Raw genomic sequence first — 20,074 nt, 5'->3', positions numbered from 1 at the left:
TGCGTAACTGCAGCCAACATTCAGAATGTTTATAGAGAGTGAGGTTGACCAGATAAGCTGATGAAATTGTTAATGCTTTCTCACCCATGCTGGCTATGATGCTGTGCACCGGCAGCCTGGAGGGGGCGTCATAGAGCCCGGTGGCAGGGAGGCCCTTGATGTGCTTCTCCTCCTGCTTGAAGATGAAGGCAGAGTTCTCCTCCTTGGTGATGTTGATGTAGTAGCAGGTGTCTGTAGCAGCCATGATGTGGCGGGGACCCGGGTTCAGCATGATGCTCTTGTTGTCTTCTCTCTTCACTCCGATCAGACACACACCGTACCTGCAGAGGATGCAGAACAGCTTGGGTTCAGTTGTGAGCTGAAGAAGAAGGAGTTGGGAGTCTGGGCAGTGTCCCCTCTGATCCAGAGGGTTTTGGTTCCCAGTATGTTTAGCCTTTTACACGAGCTCTAATGCCAAGGGTGAGAAGGACTGGCTTCAATATCACCTTGATATACCAGAACCATAGTGGCCATGTGGGTTGAAGAGGGAAGCCTGGCATGAAAAGTTGCTGCAGCTGGATACCAGACATGACAGTTGCAGCAGAGGACCGCACAGTGATAGGAGGATAAAAAGAACCAATTGAGGTGCTCCAAACGTGTCTTCACTTGGAAGTGTTGGTGAGACAAGATTAGTGGCAATTCAAGGCCACGTGGCCAACAGCACCAGTCATAGTAACATAGCTAATCTTGTTATTGCCTGTCTATATTCCTTGAACCTTAAAAGAGCCAGTGGTTCTGAATGGAGACAAAAAATGGGTTCGCGACCCTCACTATATTGGTATGCACATATTCTCATGTGTTCATAAACAGTCATATACACGTATATGTTAACACAAAGAAGAAACAAACAAAAAGGTGATTCAGGTTTCAAAATAAAAAATTCCCCTATATATGAAAGTTGTTTTTGACAAGCAGCTCTTTTGAGCATATTTTTGAACTTGTCTGCGATCGTCTCGCCTTCTACAAACGGATCTGAGTCACATCACTGACGCCTGTCAAAACTTGAAGAACTATCAAAATGGACAAAGCTTGATATTTAATATTGAAAAAAATAAACAAATAAAAAATGGAGATGTATACAGCACATTTCCCCCCCCCCCAGTTCCACTAGAAAACACACACTTCAAAGTTCAAAACATTCGTGTCTCTACATATCCTTCATCATAGTGGACATGCATCCTGAGACCAAAGAAAGACTGAAAAAGGACCAAGTTACAATCTAATGGCTGTATATTTCAGACTATAGGTTGCAGCAGTCAAAAAAAATGCTTCATGAAGAAGAAAAAAAATATGCAAGTCGCACTGGATTATAAATTGCACTTTGGGGGAATTTATTTCACAAAAACATGAAACAGTAACACCATGATTTACTCACGCGAAATCAGAGAATATAGACAAGAGGCAAGGCGACGCAAAGCAGGGGTTTTTGATATTTACTTGAAAAAAGGGTAGCTTTTAATCATGACAAGTTAAAAATTGTCACTCATCTTCTGCCATTACACCTGTTGCTATGACACTTTATTGCATGATCATGCGAGATTTCTGTCTTGGAGTACGGCATTTGCCATAGGTGGTGGAACAGAATCAAAATTATCGGAGCACATCAGATAATGCAATGTTTTCTCATTGGTCATGTACAGTAATTTCCGGACTATAGGGGAAGAAGGAAAATAGATCATGTTTATACATAAGCCACACCGGTCTGTAATCCGCGGGTGCAGTGATGCTGTTTGTGCCGTAGAAAGGTCAGTGGTGCTTAAAAATGCATAGTGTAGCCGTATAAGTTGCAGGTCCAGTGAAACATTGAAGAATTGTAATTGTAATTCCCCTTTTTCTTCATGCGACGTTCAAAAATAAAACACAGGCCACTTACTTCTTATGGGCGTGGAAGGACGCATACGTGAAGCTCTTTCCATCATACTCTCCAAAAAACTTGCTGTCACACAAGTGGATGTGGTAGACTTCATTCCCGGAGCAGCGCCCATACGTTCTCTGCCACTGCTCTGGTGACAGCTGGCCTTCCCTGGAAGAAGAGTCATAAACAAATGCACAGCTGTCATTCAAATCCAGGTAAGAGAATAATGATGATAAAACCAAACAATGTTTCATCAAAACGCGTTTCTTCAACTGCATAATGAGATGTCTTGTGTCTTGGGGTCCAATACATCTTTTTTCCCCGGCTCCACATTGATGGATAGCACATGTGACAGCTGCTGATGAAATGAGCAATAAATGGAAATCCCTGCTGCTGTTTCGCTTTCTGAATCTCTGCCATCAGGTCAGATAGAATCTGTCGCCCTGATAATGAAACATAGCAGAGCAAACAGCCCATTTGTGAAAGTCAATATCAGATATTCTTCTGCGGCGTGATTGGAGCTGGTTTGATAAGAGATAGTCATCTCAGCCACTGCATTATTGAGAAAAAAACTGAAAACTTTTGCAGTGATTAATAAAAGAAAGTTGCTTCAGAACTGTTCTAAAATGTAGCCAAAAATCAGCTCAGTGTGTAATGCACTTTTTCTGCAGGAAATCAGAGCCCATGTCTCCAAAGAGAAGTTAAAAGGATATCGAGAGGACTGCATATCAAGCAAGGTCGACAGAATCCGCCCTCCAGCCTTCAGAGCAGAAAGCTACTGAGCAGTTCTTGATAGATAACAAGCAAAATAGAGGAAACGCTCTTGAATGAAAAAGAGGTTAAAACAAATACTCTTTCATGAATTCCATTATGTTTAATATAATGAAATCATGATCAAAGATTTGATATTAACTGCGCAGCAAACTCACTAGTAGCGATCTATTTACTGACTTCATGTTGACTAGAATACAAACTTGACCGATAAATTAGGTGTCATTGAACGCAACATAACTTTAAATGAAGTCTAAGTAAGCGTGGTACTCGTAACTGAAAAGGGCGTCTCACAGAAAGCAGCTTGACTTTAAAGAAACACCTACTGTCCTCTGGAGGTGTGAACCAGGAGGGTGACCAGAGTGGACGTGGCTGGACACACGCAGTTCAGCGCCAGCATGGCGTACTTGAACTCCTCTTCACAAACAACGTGATCTGGAGAGACATGGTGCTGGTTAGATTCCAAAGTCATGGAAGTGACAGACAAACGTAAGCATATCTTGCTGACCAGCAAACTTCACATGGAACTTGTTCTCCGGCTTGAGGATTTGCACGTACAGAGGACAGTTCGGGGCGAAGTCTTTAGCAGCCCATGCTCTCAGAATAGTCTGATGGTCCTGTGGGATCATTAGTTTGGCAAATGAACTCCAACAATTGAAATTGTTTCACTTGAGATCAAAGTTTGGAGGAATATTAGCGCGACTCACAGCAGCTGTTCGGTCGACCTCGTTCCTGCTGCTCAGGATGAAACAGGCCTCGGCGTCGTCCATTCTGTGGCATCGACAAACAGATAAAGGCTGAAAGAGGCTGGGAGCTGTGGCGAGGACGTTTAGCCATGTGAAAGGTTCATTATCAGGTGAGACAGACAGGTGAGCTACTGCTGATGAAGGCGGGAAAGGTTAGCAAATCGACAGCAGTGACGCCGGAAGTTTATGTGACTGTCTCACAGATCAGTGCACACGCTCCTCCATCACGTCTCGGCGGACGAGACGACATAACTCATTAAATTTCACGAGCAGGTGCGAAACAGCATCTGTCTCATGGCAGAAGAAGCACAAAAGCCAGTAAAATCTCGACCTGTTGCTGCGTATTTCACGATAATTTTAAGATTCCCGGCACCTTCCACCCAAATGAGTTCTGACTGGCAACACGTGGCCCCTCACCTGCTGATGTGGAGTGAAACCCTATCACACTGATGTGCTGGCAGATGGTAGCCATGCTATTAGACTCACTGCACAGCTGCACCTAAACGTGCTTCAGAGACGTTCAATTGCCAGGAGATAATGCAGATGCTTTACATAAAGACTGAAAGAAATCTGAAATGTGAAGAGCTAGGAGACCAACAAAGGATGCGTCACTCACTTGGCCCTCATCAGGTCCTGATCTTTGAGCGCAGACCCTTGCAGGTAGATGACTCTCTGAGACCACAGGGGGATCTGCAGGATTCGTCGCACTTGAATGTCGATATCAGTCGGACACAGAATCACCACGTAGTAATCCTGAGGGGCACACGACGCTTTACAGCTTCTTCAAAGTGGCACACAGTTTTAATTCTTTCCAAGTGACTGTTATTGCATTCAATAGATTCCACATGCAAAGACTTCAAGAGATGACAGATGACACCGAATTCATTATAGACAAAAATAACAAATAGATTCAAATAACAGAATCATTGTGCAGAAAAACCTTTTTTTGGAGGGCAAACTTTTCAGTGCACTAATTCCAGGTGCACTGCATCCAAGGTTCAACTCCTGGTGAAGTTTATGTGACTGTCTCACAGATCAGTGCACACGATCCTCCATCACGTCTCGGCAGACGAGACAACATAACTCATTTCCCGGTTCAATTCCCGGTGAGGAAATTAGGGTTTAGCTCTTCAAAGGATTCTTTACTGGTGCAGGCTTGCGCTCTCTGAGTGCTTTTCTAGCTTCCCTTTCAGAGGAAGTGATAAGCCTAGAAAGTGACATACTTTTGCCAGCCAGAAATATATAATACAGTATCATGTTCCCCAATAAACAATATGAACAAGGCAAATGTTTTCACCTTGCTTGTTTTATTTGGTTCTTCAAGCTTTAAGCTTTAGGAAGAGAAATTCTTTAGGGTTCACAAACCTTCAGGCCCCACTGTAAAAGTGATGTCCATTGTGCCCCTACATCTTCTCAATGGGGCCGTTCCCCATCAATGAATGGTCATGTAACCAAGGACATCAGATGCCCTGCCAGTGTAATGCAGTCATGCATGTATCTATCTGCACACGTGTTGAGCTATATAAATGCAGTAAGTATAAATGCATGTTCTTGAAAATGTGCATGTAATGAACAACATAATACATGCACCTGTTCCCCCGACACACAGTCCAAGTGATAGATTACCTTTTTATAGCATGAGAACATCAACATAACTGCAAACAGTGTAATTATCACTCTCTTACAATGAGATGATGACTTGTCAAATGTGTGCTGTTATGAATATTGACAGCGTCTTTCATCTGGTACCTGTAATCGAGGATGAGCATAGAACTCGTTGAGGAAATCCATCAGCAGGTCGATCTTCAGCGAGCTGACGCACAGCACCACATGCTTCTCCGTCTGCGCTCGGTGTCGGCTGTAGTTTCCTCCCAACTTCTGGCTCTCCATCCACAGATAGGCCAGTTCCTCAAACTGACAGGAAACCCGAAATGACAACAACAATTCACTGAATAGTGACGGGCTGGAGGGGGAAATATGTTTTGACCCAGGAGAAGTACTGAAAGAAAACGGCTGATTCATCGGCGCTGCCATTTCTCAAACAGTTTCTTCTGCAGGGGAAGTAAACACATCCCACATTTGGAACGGTGGGCATGTTTGTGATCTCTATAAATAAATCAGATCCATCGGTGAGATTTATTATTCCTGATGTGTCTGCCTCCCCAGCACCTCATGGTCTGAATTTTAACTCAGACAGAAATGTCAGACTCATTCTGCTTCCATGAAACTGAGCCTTGGATCACGGAGGGGGTTTTTACCTGTAGAGGCAGGACCACCAGAGCCACGCAGATCAAGATGACTACAAGCAGCTGCGATGGCCAGATCTGTGGGGTAACATCCCCGTACCCCACAGTGGAGAAGGTGACGATGCAGAAGTAGAAGGAGTCAAACAGGGTGAGGTTCTTCCCGGCTCTCTCAAGGTGCTGGATCCCACAAGCTCTGAGCAGAAGGTTTATTTCATTAGGATGACGATGATGATGATGATCAGGTGATCGGGAAGTGTCCAATCGTAGCCAAACCTCCACTTCAAAAACAAGCGAGTGGTATTGATTCCCCAGCTGATTCAAATCCCATCTTAGGTTAATGAAATTGTGCTTTTCTATCGATGTGTCAGAGATTTAATGAAAGCCTGAGGCAGGAGCCCTGGTTGAAGGCCAAGACGAGAAACATAAGGGCTGTCCACCAGTGGCAGCAAAGAAAGACAAAATATTGAATCAGAGCATTTCTGCAAATCAGCTCCTGGTTTTTCATCATTTGATGCCACAAAATATTGAACACATCTGGGTACTATGTATATATCTAAAAAGATTCTGTCTAAATTTGTATTAATTATGAGGAAAAAAAAATCAAACTTAAATGTGAAACAAAGTGACATTTTTTGTGGTCTGACAGCTTCAAGTTTCAGGTGTGACATCTAAAGCATTATTATTTCATTTTATTTTATTCAATTTAGTTTATTACTAAAAATAATAAGAGTAAAAATACATGTTTTTAAAAATATTAAAAAATTGAAGTGTTTTCAGTTTACATTTCTTTCAATTGTCATTTACTGCTTCTTCTTTTGCGTTTTAGTTGTAATTGTTTGATCAAATATATCACTTTAATCATAGTATTTTATTTCTCTTCAGTAATATTGCCCTGTAATTAAATCGTGTTTTATGTTTCTATTGATTGATATAAATATTTGTTTTCTTGATAAATAATGAAAATATAGATAGATATAAATTATTTAATCATGTTTAATATTACACATTAAATTGTATGGTATTTTAAATTTACAATATTGTATGACCCTTCCCCAAATATTTCAGAATCAGAATCAAATTTATTGCCATTGATTTTATTATTATAACAGGATAAATAATCTACAAAAAGTACTCTTTCTGATATTCCTTTAGTTTTCACTATAATTTGCAGACCCTCACGCCAGTGTATGATGTGGCTCCACTGGAAATGCAACTGTGCATCTCACCTGACTTTATTCAACTCATTGCATGCAACACTTGACTCAATTATAAACCAACTAGTTTCATTGCTCACACATGGAGCATTGCCTCTGACAAAGTACTGAATGAATCATGAGGCCGGCGTCGCAGAAAACACAAAAGAAAAAGGCTCACCCGGTAAAAACCAGACACAGTAAGGTGCAGATGAGGATGAAGACCTGGTTGAACATCGCCGAGTGGGTCCTCTGGATGGCACGGTGGAAGTCATTCTGAGAGGAAGACGGATGTGAAAGGGAGGCGGTTTAATAGATTAGTCAGCTTTAGTGCATCCAATAGTCCTTTACTCACACGCAAGAGAGGGGACATGTCAAACGGGAAGATGCATGGTTGTAGAAACAGGCAGTACATAAATCTAGAACCCTCTCACATCCACGCAGCATTGGTTGGTGGATTAACTAAGTTTAACACTGGATAAGACCATGCAGTTTGACAAGCTCAGTGCGTGTTTGCACTTTACCACCGCATTCCCTTAATATTTCAACTTGCCTGGAAGGTTGAGGGAGGAACGTTTGTTAAAGAGCAGCACATCTGTCCACATGTCAAACATTACACTGTTAGAAACCCTGGACTTATCAAACCTAAATCACTCATCTTTTTTAGAAAATCAAATAAAATAAATAAAAGTAAATACATCTAAAATACATTTGTGCGATAGACTCTGATACTTCATATACGACTTAGATACGACTTTCCTGATACGACAAAAATGCTTATGCAGTACAGTGAAAAAATGATTACCATGTAGGTTCATTGTGGCCCAAATTGAATATTGCACTTAACTTAAACCTTCAACTTGAGGTTACTATGTGAATGCAAAAACGTTTTATGCTACATATGACAAACATGAGAGGAAGAATATTAAAATGATTTAAATCCTATGCGGTCAACTTCCATTCCACATAACTGAATTTTGAGTTTGACTTTTCCCTAAATCACTCAGGAGCCTTCCTATGTATTTGCACTGTCCTTTGGTTATCAGAGACAGCGTCGTGGGGGCAGCAGCTGAAAGAGGACCGGACGTCCCACTCCCCAGAACACCCCTCCATTGCGTCAAGAGATCAATGATGCTGCTGCACACATCAGCTTTTGTTTACATGTTGCACAAAGACGCCGGTGAAGAATAACAGGAAAAACTGCTTCAACATGTAGCCTCAATATTGCAGTGAGGAGAGTGAGCGATCATTTCATGAGGATGCCCCGCGGACACCTCCCTTTGGAGATGTTTCAGGCGCGGCCAGGTGGGAGGAGACTGAGGGGTCGACCCAGGACCAGGTGGAGGGATTGAATCTCTTCACTGTCCTGGGAGCGTCTGGGGATCACCCAGTCAGACCTGGTGGATGTTGCCTGGGAGAAGGATGTTTGGTGTGACCTTTTCAAGCTGCTGCCCCTGCGACCCAGCAACGGATGAGGATGGATGGAGTGTGAGATATCAAATCAGACACTGCAGTTTGAGGGTATAAAGTGAACGTGAGGTGAAACTGCCTCTTAAAGAGATGTAATGAATGTGTGAACATGTGAGTCACAGATGCCTTTTATTCTAATCACATTCTGAAGCAGCGCTTTCTTTCTATCCCCTGCTAGAGCTCTTGGCCCTTTGATTTACCATCTGCCCAACGACCATGTTTGAGCTGTGACTCCCGCCTCGTCATTGGCTCTGCAGCTGACCACTTGGACAGGATCGTCTAATTAAAATTTGCATAATGGAGTCTGTATTCATCAACAAAGTTAGACTGTTTACACCGTTACTGTTTAGCCTGTCTGGCACCCAAATACTCTCAGATGGTGCCGCAAAATAAAACAGGTGCCCAGTAAACAGTCCATTTGGCCGCCTCCTTTCATTTCTGTTACTTGTGATGAAGATTTATTGGCTGCTATATACATGGGAATCAGCAGGAGTTTCCGACTGGATTCACCTGATGAAAAAGAACCTTTTAAACTTGGTAAGAATTATGAACTTAATCTGCATACAGAACAAAACACTGTGACAGTTTTCAGAAACCAAGCTGACACATAAGATTAAATTGTCTGGAACCACGGCCAACAACAGAAGCAGAGGAAAGCTTCATAAAAGCACAGCACAATGGAACGAAGGCGATGCTTGCAGTGTAAAGCCGAGCAGGGTGTGATGGTCAGGCACTTACGATCATGTTTTCCAGGGCACCTTTGGCAAGCCAGCAGTTGAGGAACACAGGGACAAATATGTTCCTCAAAGGAGCCCAGAAAATCTATCAGGGATAAAGCAGACCATCCAGTAAACATCAACAATCAGACTTCTCATTTTTATTTTGAAGAGGTGAACACGACACAGAACTACCTCCTTTATATGAAAAGCAAATGACTCACTGTGATGATAAATGGCACTGTATTGATCATCTCCAATATGAAGGATATCTGAAATATCTGCTCCCAAATGTTCCCCTGCAGAGTAAATACAATTGGAATTATTCAGAGATCCAGTACATTTATTTAACGGAACCGTACGGCTTGGGATGGAGGAAACCTAATGAAGCGCGTCTCTTATGGTTTTATTTCAATATGAAAGGCAGCAGTGGTTTAATATGCAGATGAGCCACCACAGTGACCTCAATTAGCTGCAATATTGTGCATAGAGACTCCGCATCTAGAGCTGCTGGATCCACAAGAGCATCATATTAATATATATAGGAATGGAGAAAGGGATCGGTCACTGCTTTCACCATCAAACAAAGGCTTTGTTGATGATCAGTTCAGTCCTGAGAAGAAGCGAATATCTGCCAGACATTAATGTCTCTCATGACGCGTCAGTGAACATAGTCATAGTCTGCGGCTGCGAAGTCTGTGGTTTCTCTTGGTGGTTGGCAGATGCTTCCGTTGTAACAGATGTTTGGTCATCGACAGTGCAAGCAAAGGCTCTGACTACAAGAACTGCTCCCAGGGGGGTGCAGTGTATAGTGTAGTGATCTAATTTATCGACAGCAGAAAAGTGAAATGTAGTCCTGATTTTGTCAGCCAAGTCCAACTGCCTTCAACCTAAAACCTGAATTGGACTTCCCTAAGCCAAGTAGCCGAGCTGTCCATGGTGGTTAATATCCTCACTCCTTCAACTGTCTATAAATGACGCCGAAATTGATTTTAAGTGACACCCGCGGGGCGAACGCTAGATTGCATTCACATGCGCCTCATTTTAAATGCACAAAACATCCCTGCCAAAACAGAGCACGGGAGCTGCCATCTAGTATCCAAACACTGCATCACCACCCCGAGAAAAGGAAGGGAAGAGCAAAGGTCTTTACCTTGTAGCTGAGATACGTGATGAGCATCGTCTCCAGGAAACTGATTAAGGCCACTGTCACCTGAAGCAACGCAGAATATGTGAAACCAAAGCCAGCAGTTAATAAACAATGACTGTGTGGAGCTTTTATCCATAATTTAATGGATTAATAATACAATATATAGTGTGTTCGGTGCACCCGGGGGTCACTCCCAGCCTGAACTCAGTCCATTTCTCATTGGATTCCCCTCACCTGTATTGCCCACACAGGTTCCCGTCTGGTCACCCAGAAGATCAACTCCCTGATGAAAGCAAACGTTCATTTACACTGAGCTCTTTTAAGACAGGACAGGATGGAAAAGGACAGCAAACCAACCAGCAGATATCTTTCCGCTCCGTTGTGTTTATCCAACTGTTGTTCCGGCTATGAGAAAGAATAATAGAAGCTTCAGAGCAGGTTGGTCTTGTTCATAGTACAATAACAGATGGTTCATCAACCTCCTGGACTCCACATCCTTATGCGAGAATATGTGATTTCTGTCTTCAAACAGCCGTATGTTTTTAATTTGACCCATTTGCCACATTTGAGGACATTAGCTGCACCATCTGGTGCTGACACAACAACGTTACTAGCATTTCAGTGAAAACAGGATGGGAGGCATGTCAGAAAAAAAGGTTCTACAGCGGCAAATTTTCAGAAAGAAACCAGTAATAAAGTCTCCGGTTTCAAAAGGCATCCAAATTTGACACATTTTCCAAAGTAGCACTAAGGATAATACTAGCGAAAACCGTATCAATAAGCAACTGTCAACTTCCTTAGGTCAGACAGGGCAAAGTGTGGCTCGGGGGCCAGATGAGGCCCATTGTTTGCATATGTGTGGGCCTCATGAAATCAGAGCAGAACTACAAAATGACATTGTACCTTTTTATTCATGACTATTGGATTTTTAAATTAGCAACTTATTTTGTCAATCAAAAAAATTGGAATTTATATAGGATTTATATTTAGAATATTTCAATAAGACACGTAAAAAATGAAGTGAGTAATTCTTATTTTCTTTTGCGAAAAGGATTTGCCGTACTGTCTGAGGTATAACTCATAAAAGAAAAAGAAACAGTTAAAAGCTTGGTTCTCAAGAGTTAAGTTTTTTGCAGCCTCTAAAAACAAGTTATTTTGATGATGAACGCTCAGCCTGATGCAGACTGTCCGCAGGTCCCGTCTCTTTGGCACAGTGGGGGCTTCACGCTACTGATTGAATTCAACATGATGCAGTGCATTTGCAGAAGAGTACCAGCAGTGTCTCTCAACTCTGCAGCTCTTATGAAAGTCATTTTTAAGAACCGTGAAAATATTAGCAGAGAAAACAAAAAAACAACACCCACTCTTGTTAATTCTCTCATTTGGGGTTTCACAGATTGCTGTAAACGGTGTGTGTATGTGTGTGTGTGTGTGTGTGTGTGTGTGTGTGTGTACGTGTGCCTCACCATGGTGTGCTGTTGAACTCTTTTGGGTTGTCCAAGCTGACTCTTACGATGTAGAGTACACAGGTGAGAATCTTGAGGGAGAAGTTGAACAGGCGGATCCTCAGGCCTGGGAATTTGAACAATATTTATTTCCAGCAGAAGTTTGACAGTTCAGACGATCAAACAACAGATTGAGTTGTCAGTGGCAGGGATTCAGAAGCTGACAGTGCAATGTGGTATTAGAACAGTGGAGCGAGCTGTCACAAGTGACTCCCTTTGAAATGAGTTTCGAAACCTCCAGCTGAAAGAGAAAATAACAGCGGGGCTATTGAGGGATTTGAATGAGAGCAGGATAATAATTGCTGGGACGATAACCACGGCTCCCTGTGAATACACCTGCCATCCTGAGGCTTGTGTTTTTCCTATTCTACTCAGACCAACGGCTAATGAATCTCTTGCGCCACGACCTCCGCGGAGCGAGACTGCATCAATGTTAAAATGATTTGGAGCTGGACAAACGTAAGCAGTGCTGCAGCCATATAGAGCAAACAACGCCTGCAGCCCAGTCTAACATTTGCATCCCTCTGTCTTGTTTTACGTCAACAATTGTGTTAATTAATGTACAATGACATTTGGATTCAGGGACAGCGAGGTGCTGACTATTTCTTGAAGTGTTATCTTCAGTCTTGCACCAAAAACAAACAAATGGCTCTGAGGAACAAGCGGTGGTGCAGCCTTATCTGAAGAGGGAAAAGACTGCAGCAAACAGCATAGCAGCAGTCCATCTATGCAGGACCGCAATGAAACAGCCTGTACACGAACACAAGCTCAGATAGAAACACAGTAATAACATCATGCCTTTTCATTTCAGAACTTTTCACTAAGGATTACACCCATGTCTCGGTTGTACTTACTTGACCTTTGGTTTTTGATGAAGAACAGCTTCAGCCTCTCCTTAAAGGTGTTTTCGTTCACATAGAACTCCACTTGCACCCTGCGGGACGTCACGCGATGTTAGTATAAACACACATCCAGAATGAAGTTTTTGCCTCCAAAAGTTGCTATGTAAGTGTCATAATTCCTTTTAGGCTAATTCACTGTGCAGCGCCATTTGTCTTCCGCCCATGTAGAACTGTAGAAGTCATAGCTCGCAAGTTGGTTCGGTGAAATGTATTCCAGATGGATGGGTTCAGGAAAATCCCGCATTGGTGGCCCACAACTATGACACTAGGGGGAGCTATGAGGTGTGTAGGTCCAGCAACAATAGGACCAGCCCAGAGTCAGTTTGAATATGAACCAAATAGAGCTGTTGATCAGATTTTCCAAATTTGATTCCATCGGATTGTCAACAGCCATGATTCAATTCAATGTCATCAAAATAATAAAGCGTCACATATAAAGCACCAGTCAGAACACTGTTCAGAAAGTTCTTTATACACAAATATAACTGCCTGAAATAATCTAAAATATATAATCGTGCACAAGTACACATATGTGGCCAATGTCTGAGCGAAACAGACGTTTGGATGATGATAAAATGAGTTTTTAGGAGCATTTTAATGGGAAAAGTACTGTACATGTTTTGTGTTTTGGATCTCCTCTGGCAAACTGTTCCCTATTTCCTTTCCAGGAGCCCCGACAGAAATGGCACGGTCACCTCTAGATTTAAGTCTAGACTCAGGGTCCACTAGCAGAGACCCACCAGAGGGTCTCAAAGTGGATTCTAACATGGACAGGGAGCCAGTGGACACTGGAGTGATGTCCTGCTGTTAAAAATCAAACGTTTAACTCAGTCCTTGAACCAACTTACGAGCCAGAAATGTGCAACAAATTCCAGTTTGTCTCAATTTCTAAACATTTCAGATACTAATCCCCAAGAAGAAACAGATCCCTTGTTCATCTTTCACAGTGATTTCATCCCATGTTGATGAGAGGAAAGAATCATGATGCAAAATTCTTCTGCTCCTTCTGAACTCTGTCATGTAGCAGGAACCACATGAGGAAAAAAAACTCTGGATATCCAGAACGTACCAGACCCAACAAGCTATAGGGAAAAAACACAAAACAGATACCATTTTCTATATATATTTGAAACCTCTAAAAACCAGTATTCAGTGTCTCGTGTTAAGAATGTGGGCATTTGATCTCATGGTATCGACTTTGCTCCACATGTGCATTTAACTTGTATTTGCTCATGTGAATGTAAAGGACAATTACTTGTAAAATCCAATAAAAAGTCTGATGAAAAAAAAAATCAGCATCTTCTGAAATGCTTGTGCTGAACAATAGCATGCCGAGACAGAAAATAAACAAATACCTGATGATATCATGAACAATCTGTGACCTCATTTTACATACACTAGCGAGAAAAATCTGTCTACTGTTGTTATATAAGTGATATAGTACAGCCAGGACCCACTCATGACACAAACACATGAATGAATAATTGATGACGTAAAACGAGGGTGTCTCAGCATAACTGATGTTAGTACATTGATATTTAAGATTCAGTGAGACATGACTGACTCGTCTCGGTGCTACAGCATTGACTTGAGATGACGTCTCAAACGTAGGTGGATGAGACACAGGCAGCTTCAACGTACTGGGGAGATGGGCACTAATGAACGGGGAGAAAGTATCTGTGTTAAGGAGAGACCCTCCACAATGTTTGAAGAGATGAATACATGGTACAAGAGGACAAGCAGGCAGGGGACCATTACAGTGGCCTCCAGCGGGAGCTAAGGCTGTGTAGGTGGAAAGGGGAACAAAAGAAAAGCAACCCAAAGCAATTTCCACTGCTCTCCCTCTTGAAGCTGTGTCACCATGGATACCGCTTCCACGGCAGGAAACCTGTCTCCATGAATTCGGTGAGGCTTCACACACGCCGAGTGACACGTGCTCATTCGTGTTCAGCGCTCTTCACGTGCTACAGAAGCGTAGCGACCGCTCCATCACATGGGCAGAAAGAAAGTCGTAAGAACAAATGCCTCCAATTGAGCCGATCAATAATGCAGGTCGTGCAGGCGTGTTTCCAATTAAAGCAGCTGTCAGAACAGAGCAGAGCTCCTCCACGACTTAATGTTTACCCAGCTTGCCAACAAGTGCACATGTGCAATTACACTTCACACAGGAAACATGAACACGCTGGAGCCTGAAACACGACTCCGCATGCAACAATTGTGATGCAATGATTGGCTGGAATTGGCTTGACAACTGAGCCCGTCTGCCGTTCTGTGTGGGCAGATGCGGGAGTGTATTCTAATAATAGTGGAAGACAAAGATTTCCCTGCTCCATCCGTGCTAAGATTAGACATGGAAGTAACACAACTGTTCTGTTTTGTGCACTATAATGGTCATAAGCTCTTGCAATTCATCAGGCTCCAGTTTGTGAACCAACTTCTAGTTTATTTTTTTTGTGATAAGAAACTACTTGACTGACTAAACCATATGAGTTCTGACAAAATAAAAAGCCGTCTTTCTGCGTCCTACAGTGAAGAATTATACGGCTATATTTAAGACCAATGTAAGTGTTTAGTGTCTCGAGTAAAACACTGTCTGATAATAGCTGCCGGTGTAATGGACCACTTTCATTACTATTAAGACACGCACACACGCTCCCACAGTCAATGAAGCAAGCGCATCAATACAGTCCAGATATACCGCGCTCCACAACCCACACACCATGAGGAACTTCCAGATATAGCAAATCTACTCCCCCTCGCCTGAAAACAGGAGCTTTGTAAATAAACATCAAAGCTCGCAAGGATAATCTCATGTCTTCACCACACACAGCACCTTGACCAGGGCTTGCGTCAGTCTTTAGGAGAGCATGTAAGAGAGGAAAGCAACATCATTTCGCCTCAGCTGGAGGGAGAATACAGACCAGGGATGGTGCTCCTGGTCAGATGGTCTTTCTGCCTCGGCAGAAATCCAATAAAGGCAGTAACTACTTCCTGATTTGCACTGCAGCGTCTGGACAGCCGGGAATCAAAGCAGATGCTTTTTGTGATCAGTTAGGTGGACATACGACTATAAGAGAGATTCATTTGGTGTCATCAACATGTCTTTGATAATGATGAGCTGCTACAAATGTTTATGAGCTGATATCCATAAATAAGACGTGGTACTATACTAGATTCACAATATATAGGGGCTGACTTACTAAGGGTCCAGTACGCATGCGGCTTTTGCAATCGAGAACCTTGGATAGCAGATGAACAGGATTAAAAGTGGATACTAAAACGCAAGAACCCAACCTTAATTAAAAACTAAAAATAATTAAACAAAAAAAAAAAAATCCTCCCCATCGAAAACGCTACGTTGAGTGTCAACACATCAAATGACATATTAATTCCTTCAAATGCTGTAACTGGAGCAAAAACAATTTGCACCTTGGAAAGACACAAACCAGAGCACTGTGTGTCTGTGATCTTCGGGAGACGCCTCGCAATACGATCCTGCGCATTGGTTGTGACACCAAAGTGCTTGATCTTGGATTTGCAATGCATTTGGTTGAACCCGAACTCTTTCAATTCATTGATTTATTTGACATCTGTGTTTTGGTATTTTCCATGCGTGGGCTGCGCGGCATCTGACATCAGGACGTTGTACATAGCTACAGACAGCAGATTTTTTGAAGAAAAATGATTTTGCAGATTTGAAAAAAATGTATTTCTGGAGAATCGTGGTTCTTATGTGAGTCTGCTTTTCTTTTTTTTTAATCTTTCATCACAAATCACTACAGCAATTGGGTCAATGCCATCACTGGGCTTACGACATGAAAAAAAGTAATATAGCAGTTTAAGACAATACTTTATAACTATAGTATTTGTTAGTGAATTAAATGAATAATCATAATCGTAAAAATCAACTTAAGCTTGAATGAATGAATGTCACATTTTCCATATCTGGTAAAGGCACCAATGCAACAATCGCAGGAAAAAAAGATCAGTTGCATATTGCAATGCTGGTTTGAAAATAATACATGACTTAAAACCTATTGCAATGCAAAAAACGAACTGCATGGGTGCTTTTATTTTAGCACAGACATCAATGCACGCTTAGAAAAAGCCAACTTTTTTCATGGTAGAATTATCAGGTGAGGTATTTCAGTGTATCTTTACTCCAAGCGACTGATCCGTTCACTGAAGAGATATTCTGCAACAGCCCATATTTAGTAGAGTTCCTGATACAAATGCTGCGGAGGTTCTAAAAATATATCGGAAGGACATAAATATCCAAAGACAGCGCAGCTTTTGTTGTTATTTTATCAAACACTTCAGATGGAGGGAGTGATGCAACAGAATGGAATGCACTGAAACGCTTGAGGGTCACTCAGAGCCATCCATTAATGAGTCCTTATAATGCAGGGGTGGGACGTAATCACCTAAAAGGAAGTTGGTTGACCCGCGGACCAAAAGGATCAATAGAAAAGAACACGAAAGGGCTAAATGGCTCCTCTTCTGAATTCTGTCCAAGGGAAGCTGGGGCGAGTGTTGTGGATTTAACATACATGAAGCAGATGACGTTTGACTCGGTGTGTAGGTGTTGAAGTACAAGAGTGTAAGTCGCCTTATTTGAACCTCAGAAGCTTGAAATTTCGATCGTACCACTGCCACGTGTGGATGGTTGCAAGTAACAAGCCTCTGATTTTAACACGATCAGATAAAGAAAATACATTTGCCTGATGAGGCCATCTTGTCACTACATCAAAAACAGAACATCAAATCAGCACTTTTCTCTTCCTCAACATTTATAAAACGACATTACAAATGTGTTTACAAGAAATCCCACTAGGCAATTTCATAACGGTATTTTATCCTACCAAGAGTCGCTAGTCAAAGACGCGTTGTCCGGCTGTGAATTCTTCATGTTCACTCAGGAGTTTCACTGTATTGTTCTACAACATACTGAAAGCCTCAGACAGTACTGTTCTACCGTCCCCACAAACATGGTTTCATTTCATGGGCTTTCATTTCCTGCAATTTCAGATGACAGGTGCTGTTAGGCGATGGCAGAAAGTGATCTGCAGAATAAACCTCTCAAATGCTCGCAGTTTGAGCCCCATTCTGAATCAGTGAGGGGCCAATGTTAGGACACAGGAACAGCCACAGGATCATACTAACAAATACATTTTCGGTCCCAAACCCAGGACCAGAGAGTATTTGATTCATATCCATGAGTAAAAATCTTTGTTTGACCTCAATGCAATAGGAAAGTCTGAAGTATCCAAAATTGTGCATGACAACGCTGATGCCATTCCGGACGGGAGCACATTACACCAGAAGTCTCAAAATTAAAACATACAAACTGCCTTTTTACCATTTGCAGTTGTGACTAAAACCAAAGCCTGCAATGGCGACAGAATTTCATCAAGACCAAACTTTCTTTTTTTGCAGCAACAAATGTCAAAAAGGCAGCAATAAACAAGTGTTTTTGGCATTCATTTGTGTCCATTCACATTTCAGTTGATGGACTTGTAAATCCTTAAAACAGGCAATGCAACATGAGGATGCTAAATACTCTCAAGTCAAGTGCTTTTGGTGCTCGCATAGGTGTCACTGGTGATGCAATCCATACCATGCAAGCATGATGCTGCCAGAGACTTACTGGGCATTAGTCGAGTCCATACTGTACTCCTCCTGATACCTGGACGCAGCACACATGGACACAGACAGCCACAAGTTAGGAAAAAGAAAGGATTAGAAAGTCAGGAAATAAAGGAGACACACAAGGCTAGGGTTCACTTTCTTTTAGATGTGAACACTGAACCTGAAACTGTGAACATCAAGGATTAGATGTTCGAACAACAGACAATAGACATGGGTTGTTATGACGTCGATGATAAAAGCGCCTGTGCATGACAAACATAAACAACCAAGTTCAGTCATTCTGACAAGATGATGTTTCAATTAATGCAAACCGGGTGGGTCAGTGAGCGCACCATCAGAGGGGCCATGGGGTTAAAGGGGACAATGTTAAAACAAGGAGAGGACCAACAAACCCCGTCACACAATTTGCAGTAGTGGAGAGCTTACACAAGTAACAGCTTCATTTTTTTATTTAATGTCTGGCACCGCAGCACGTAGCAGCCCGGCAACACGTTCGAGAGTTCCGGCAGCACAGTATCCCAGCATCTCACTCTCACACAGCCATCTACCGCTACAGTAGCACCTATAACCCTCGCGTCGGCTATTTTGAATGGAATTCGACTTACGATGGGTTGGTCGGAACCGATCCCAGTCATAAGTTAGATGTTACTTGTATAGGGGAATATTCCCTCAGGTGGGTGGAGAGTAAGGAAAAAATCTTTGGTGGCCAAAGGCGATGCTGTAAAATAGATAAACCAATAGCAAAGTCCGTTCGAGTGGGAGTTACCTTAGTTACCTGGATGTAACTCCAGTTCTCTGACTACATGAACTATTACAGTGAAGAACAAGGAACACGAAAACTGCCATTAGTACAACAGAAATTCTCAATTATGATTCTGGACTGATACACTGTAGTGTCTACATGCAAGTTAATGAAGTTCGCCATGTGCTACATGTACAACAAGATGTACATATTGTAAAGCGGTTCATGATGAACCGCTTTACAACAATAGCATGTTGCATTAATATGTTCCGTGCTGTGGCAGGTTGCATCTTAAATCATATATTAATGTTGTAAGTCTTTATCTAAAGAGAGACGGAGGTGTTGTTCAACAGGTCTTGAAGGCGTGTCAACTCCCTCGCCATATTTATGGCCTCCAAATGGACTAATGGGACTGCCATTAAACCCCGGAAACAGCAAGGTCACCAGAGAAAAGACCCAAGTAATTAACCGGAAACCTTCTGGCATTTTGTCAACAGCACATCCTCAATTATTTATGTCGGTTCAATGAAATAATTAGCTGTGAAATCACACTGCACCAACATCATTATGTCGTCATTCAAACCCTTTATCAAGGCTTTCAAGGAGAGGATCACTTCACTCAGGAATTACTGCTCTTCAACAACATTCGTGAAACTAGCTGAGCCAAATCGACTGTGGCTTTAGTGAAGTGCTTTCTCAGGAAAACAAAAGGAAGTAGAAAGTAGGATGTTGGCGATCAACAGCAAGCGTGGAGTAAGCTTTGCGGTAGTGGTGAGCTGTACAGTGAAAGGCAAGTGGAAAAGTTTGCCATTGCCTCAGCTTTACATGCAGGATAATGCAGCAATATTAATACCTTTGAGAAGTCATATCTCTATGGAGATATGATTCAACATATCATTCAGCCCAACACTTGTGAAGCTAAGCAAGGCATTGGCCACAGTGGGGATGAAAAAAAATCAACTTCATTTAGACAAAAACACGTTTGGATCATGAAAAAAAAAAAAAAAAAAAAAAAAAAGAGAGAAAAAGTAAATCAAAAGGAGAATGAAAGATGATCAGATGTGGGAGTTAAAAGTGGTCAAGCGTAGCT

At 42.1% G+C, this 20,074-nt stretch overlaps 1 protein-coding gene across 22 annotated transcripts in view; it reads right to left on the bottom strand.

Annotated features, from left to right (window-relative positions):
• The window catches only part of LOC128762066 (potassium channel subfamily T member 1-like), a 58,448-nt gene that overhangs the window by 13,084 nt on the left and 25,290 nt on the right, over positions 1 to 20,074 (bottom strand). For 17 of the 22 annotated variants that reach the window (XR_008415524.1, XR_008415523.1, XM_053869868.1 and 14 more), the window contains 17 exons: positions 18,241 to 18,279; positions 12,546 to 12,625; positions 11,653 to 11,758; positions 10,544 to 10,591; positions 10,421 to 10,469; positions 10,190 to 10,249; positions 9,261 to 9,335; positions 9,059 to 9,142; positions 7,032 to 7,126; positions 5,670 to 5,850; positions 5,161 to 5,325; positions 4,028 to 4,164; positions 3,373 to 3,436; positions 3,174 to 3,282; positions 2,992 to 3,100; positions 1,913 to 2,062; positions 85 to 320 (listed from right to left, as the gene is read on the bottom strand). Coding sequence is in view for 20 of the 22 variants with exons in the window: in XM_053869868.1 (XP_053725843.1) it covers positions 85 to 320; positions 1,913 to 2,062; positions 2,992 to 3,100; positions 3,174 to 3,282; positions 3,373 to 3,436; positions 4,028 to 4,164; positions 5,161 to 5,325; positions 5,670 to 5,850; positions 7,032 to 7,126; positions 9,059 to 9,142; positions 9,261 to 9,335; positions 10,190 to 10,249; positions 10,421 to 10,469; positions 10,544 to 10,591; positions 11,653 to 11,758; positions 12,546 to 12,625; positions 18,241 to 18,279 (1,787 nt within the window). In the remaining 2 variants the exon portion in view is untranslated. The remainder of the gene's footprint in view (positions 1 to 84; positions 321 to 1,912; positions 2,063 to 2,991; positions 3,101 to 3,173; positions 3,283 to 3,372; positions 3,437 to 4,027; positions 4,165 to 5,160; positions 5,326 to 5,669; positions 5,851 to 7,031; positions 7,127 to 9,058; positions 9,143 to 9,260; positions 9,336 to 10,189; positions 10,250 to 10,420; positions 10,470 to 10,543; positions 10,592 to 11,652; positions 11,759 to 12,545; positions 12,626 to 18,240; positions 18,280 to 20,074) is intronic. The other 5 variants (XM_053869872.1, XM_053869887.1, XM_053869889.1 and 2 more) reach the window with 1 other exon arrangement.

This window comes from Synchiropus splendidus, chromosome 7 (genome assembly GCF_027744825.2).
Source record: "Synchiropus splendidus isolate RoL2022-P1 chromosome 7, RoL_Sspl_1.0, whole genome shotgun sequence".
In the NCBI taxonomy this organism is placed as follows: domain Eukaryota; kingdom Metazoa; phylum Chordata; class Actinopteri; order Syngnathiformes; family Callionymidae; genus Synchiropus; species Synchiropus splendidus.
This window is presented reverse-complemented; position numbering and strand designations above follow the sequence as displayed.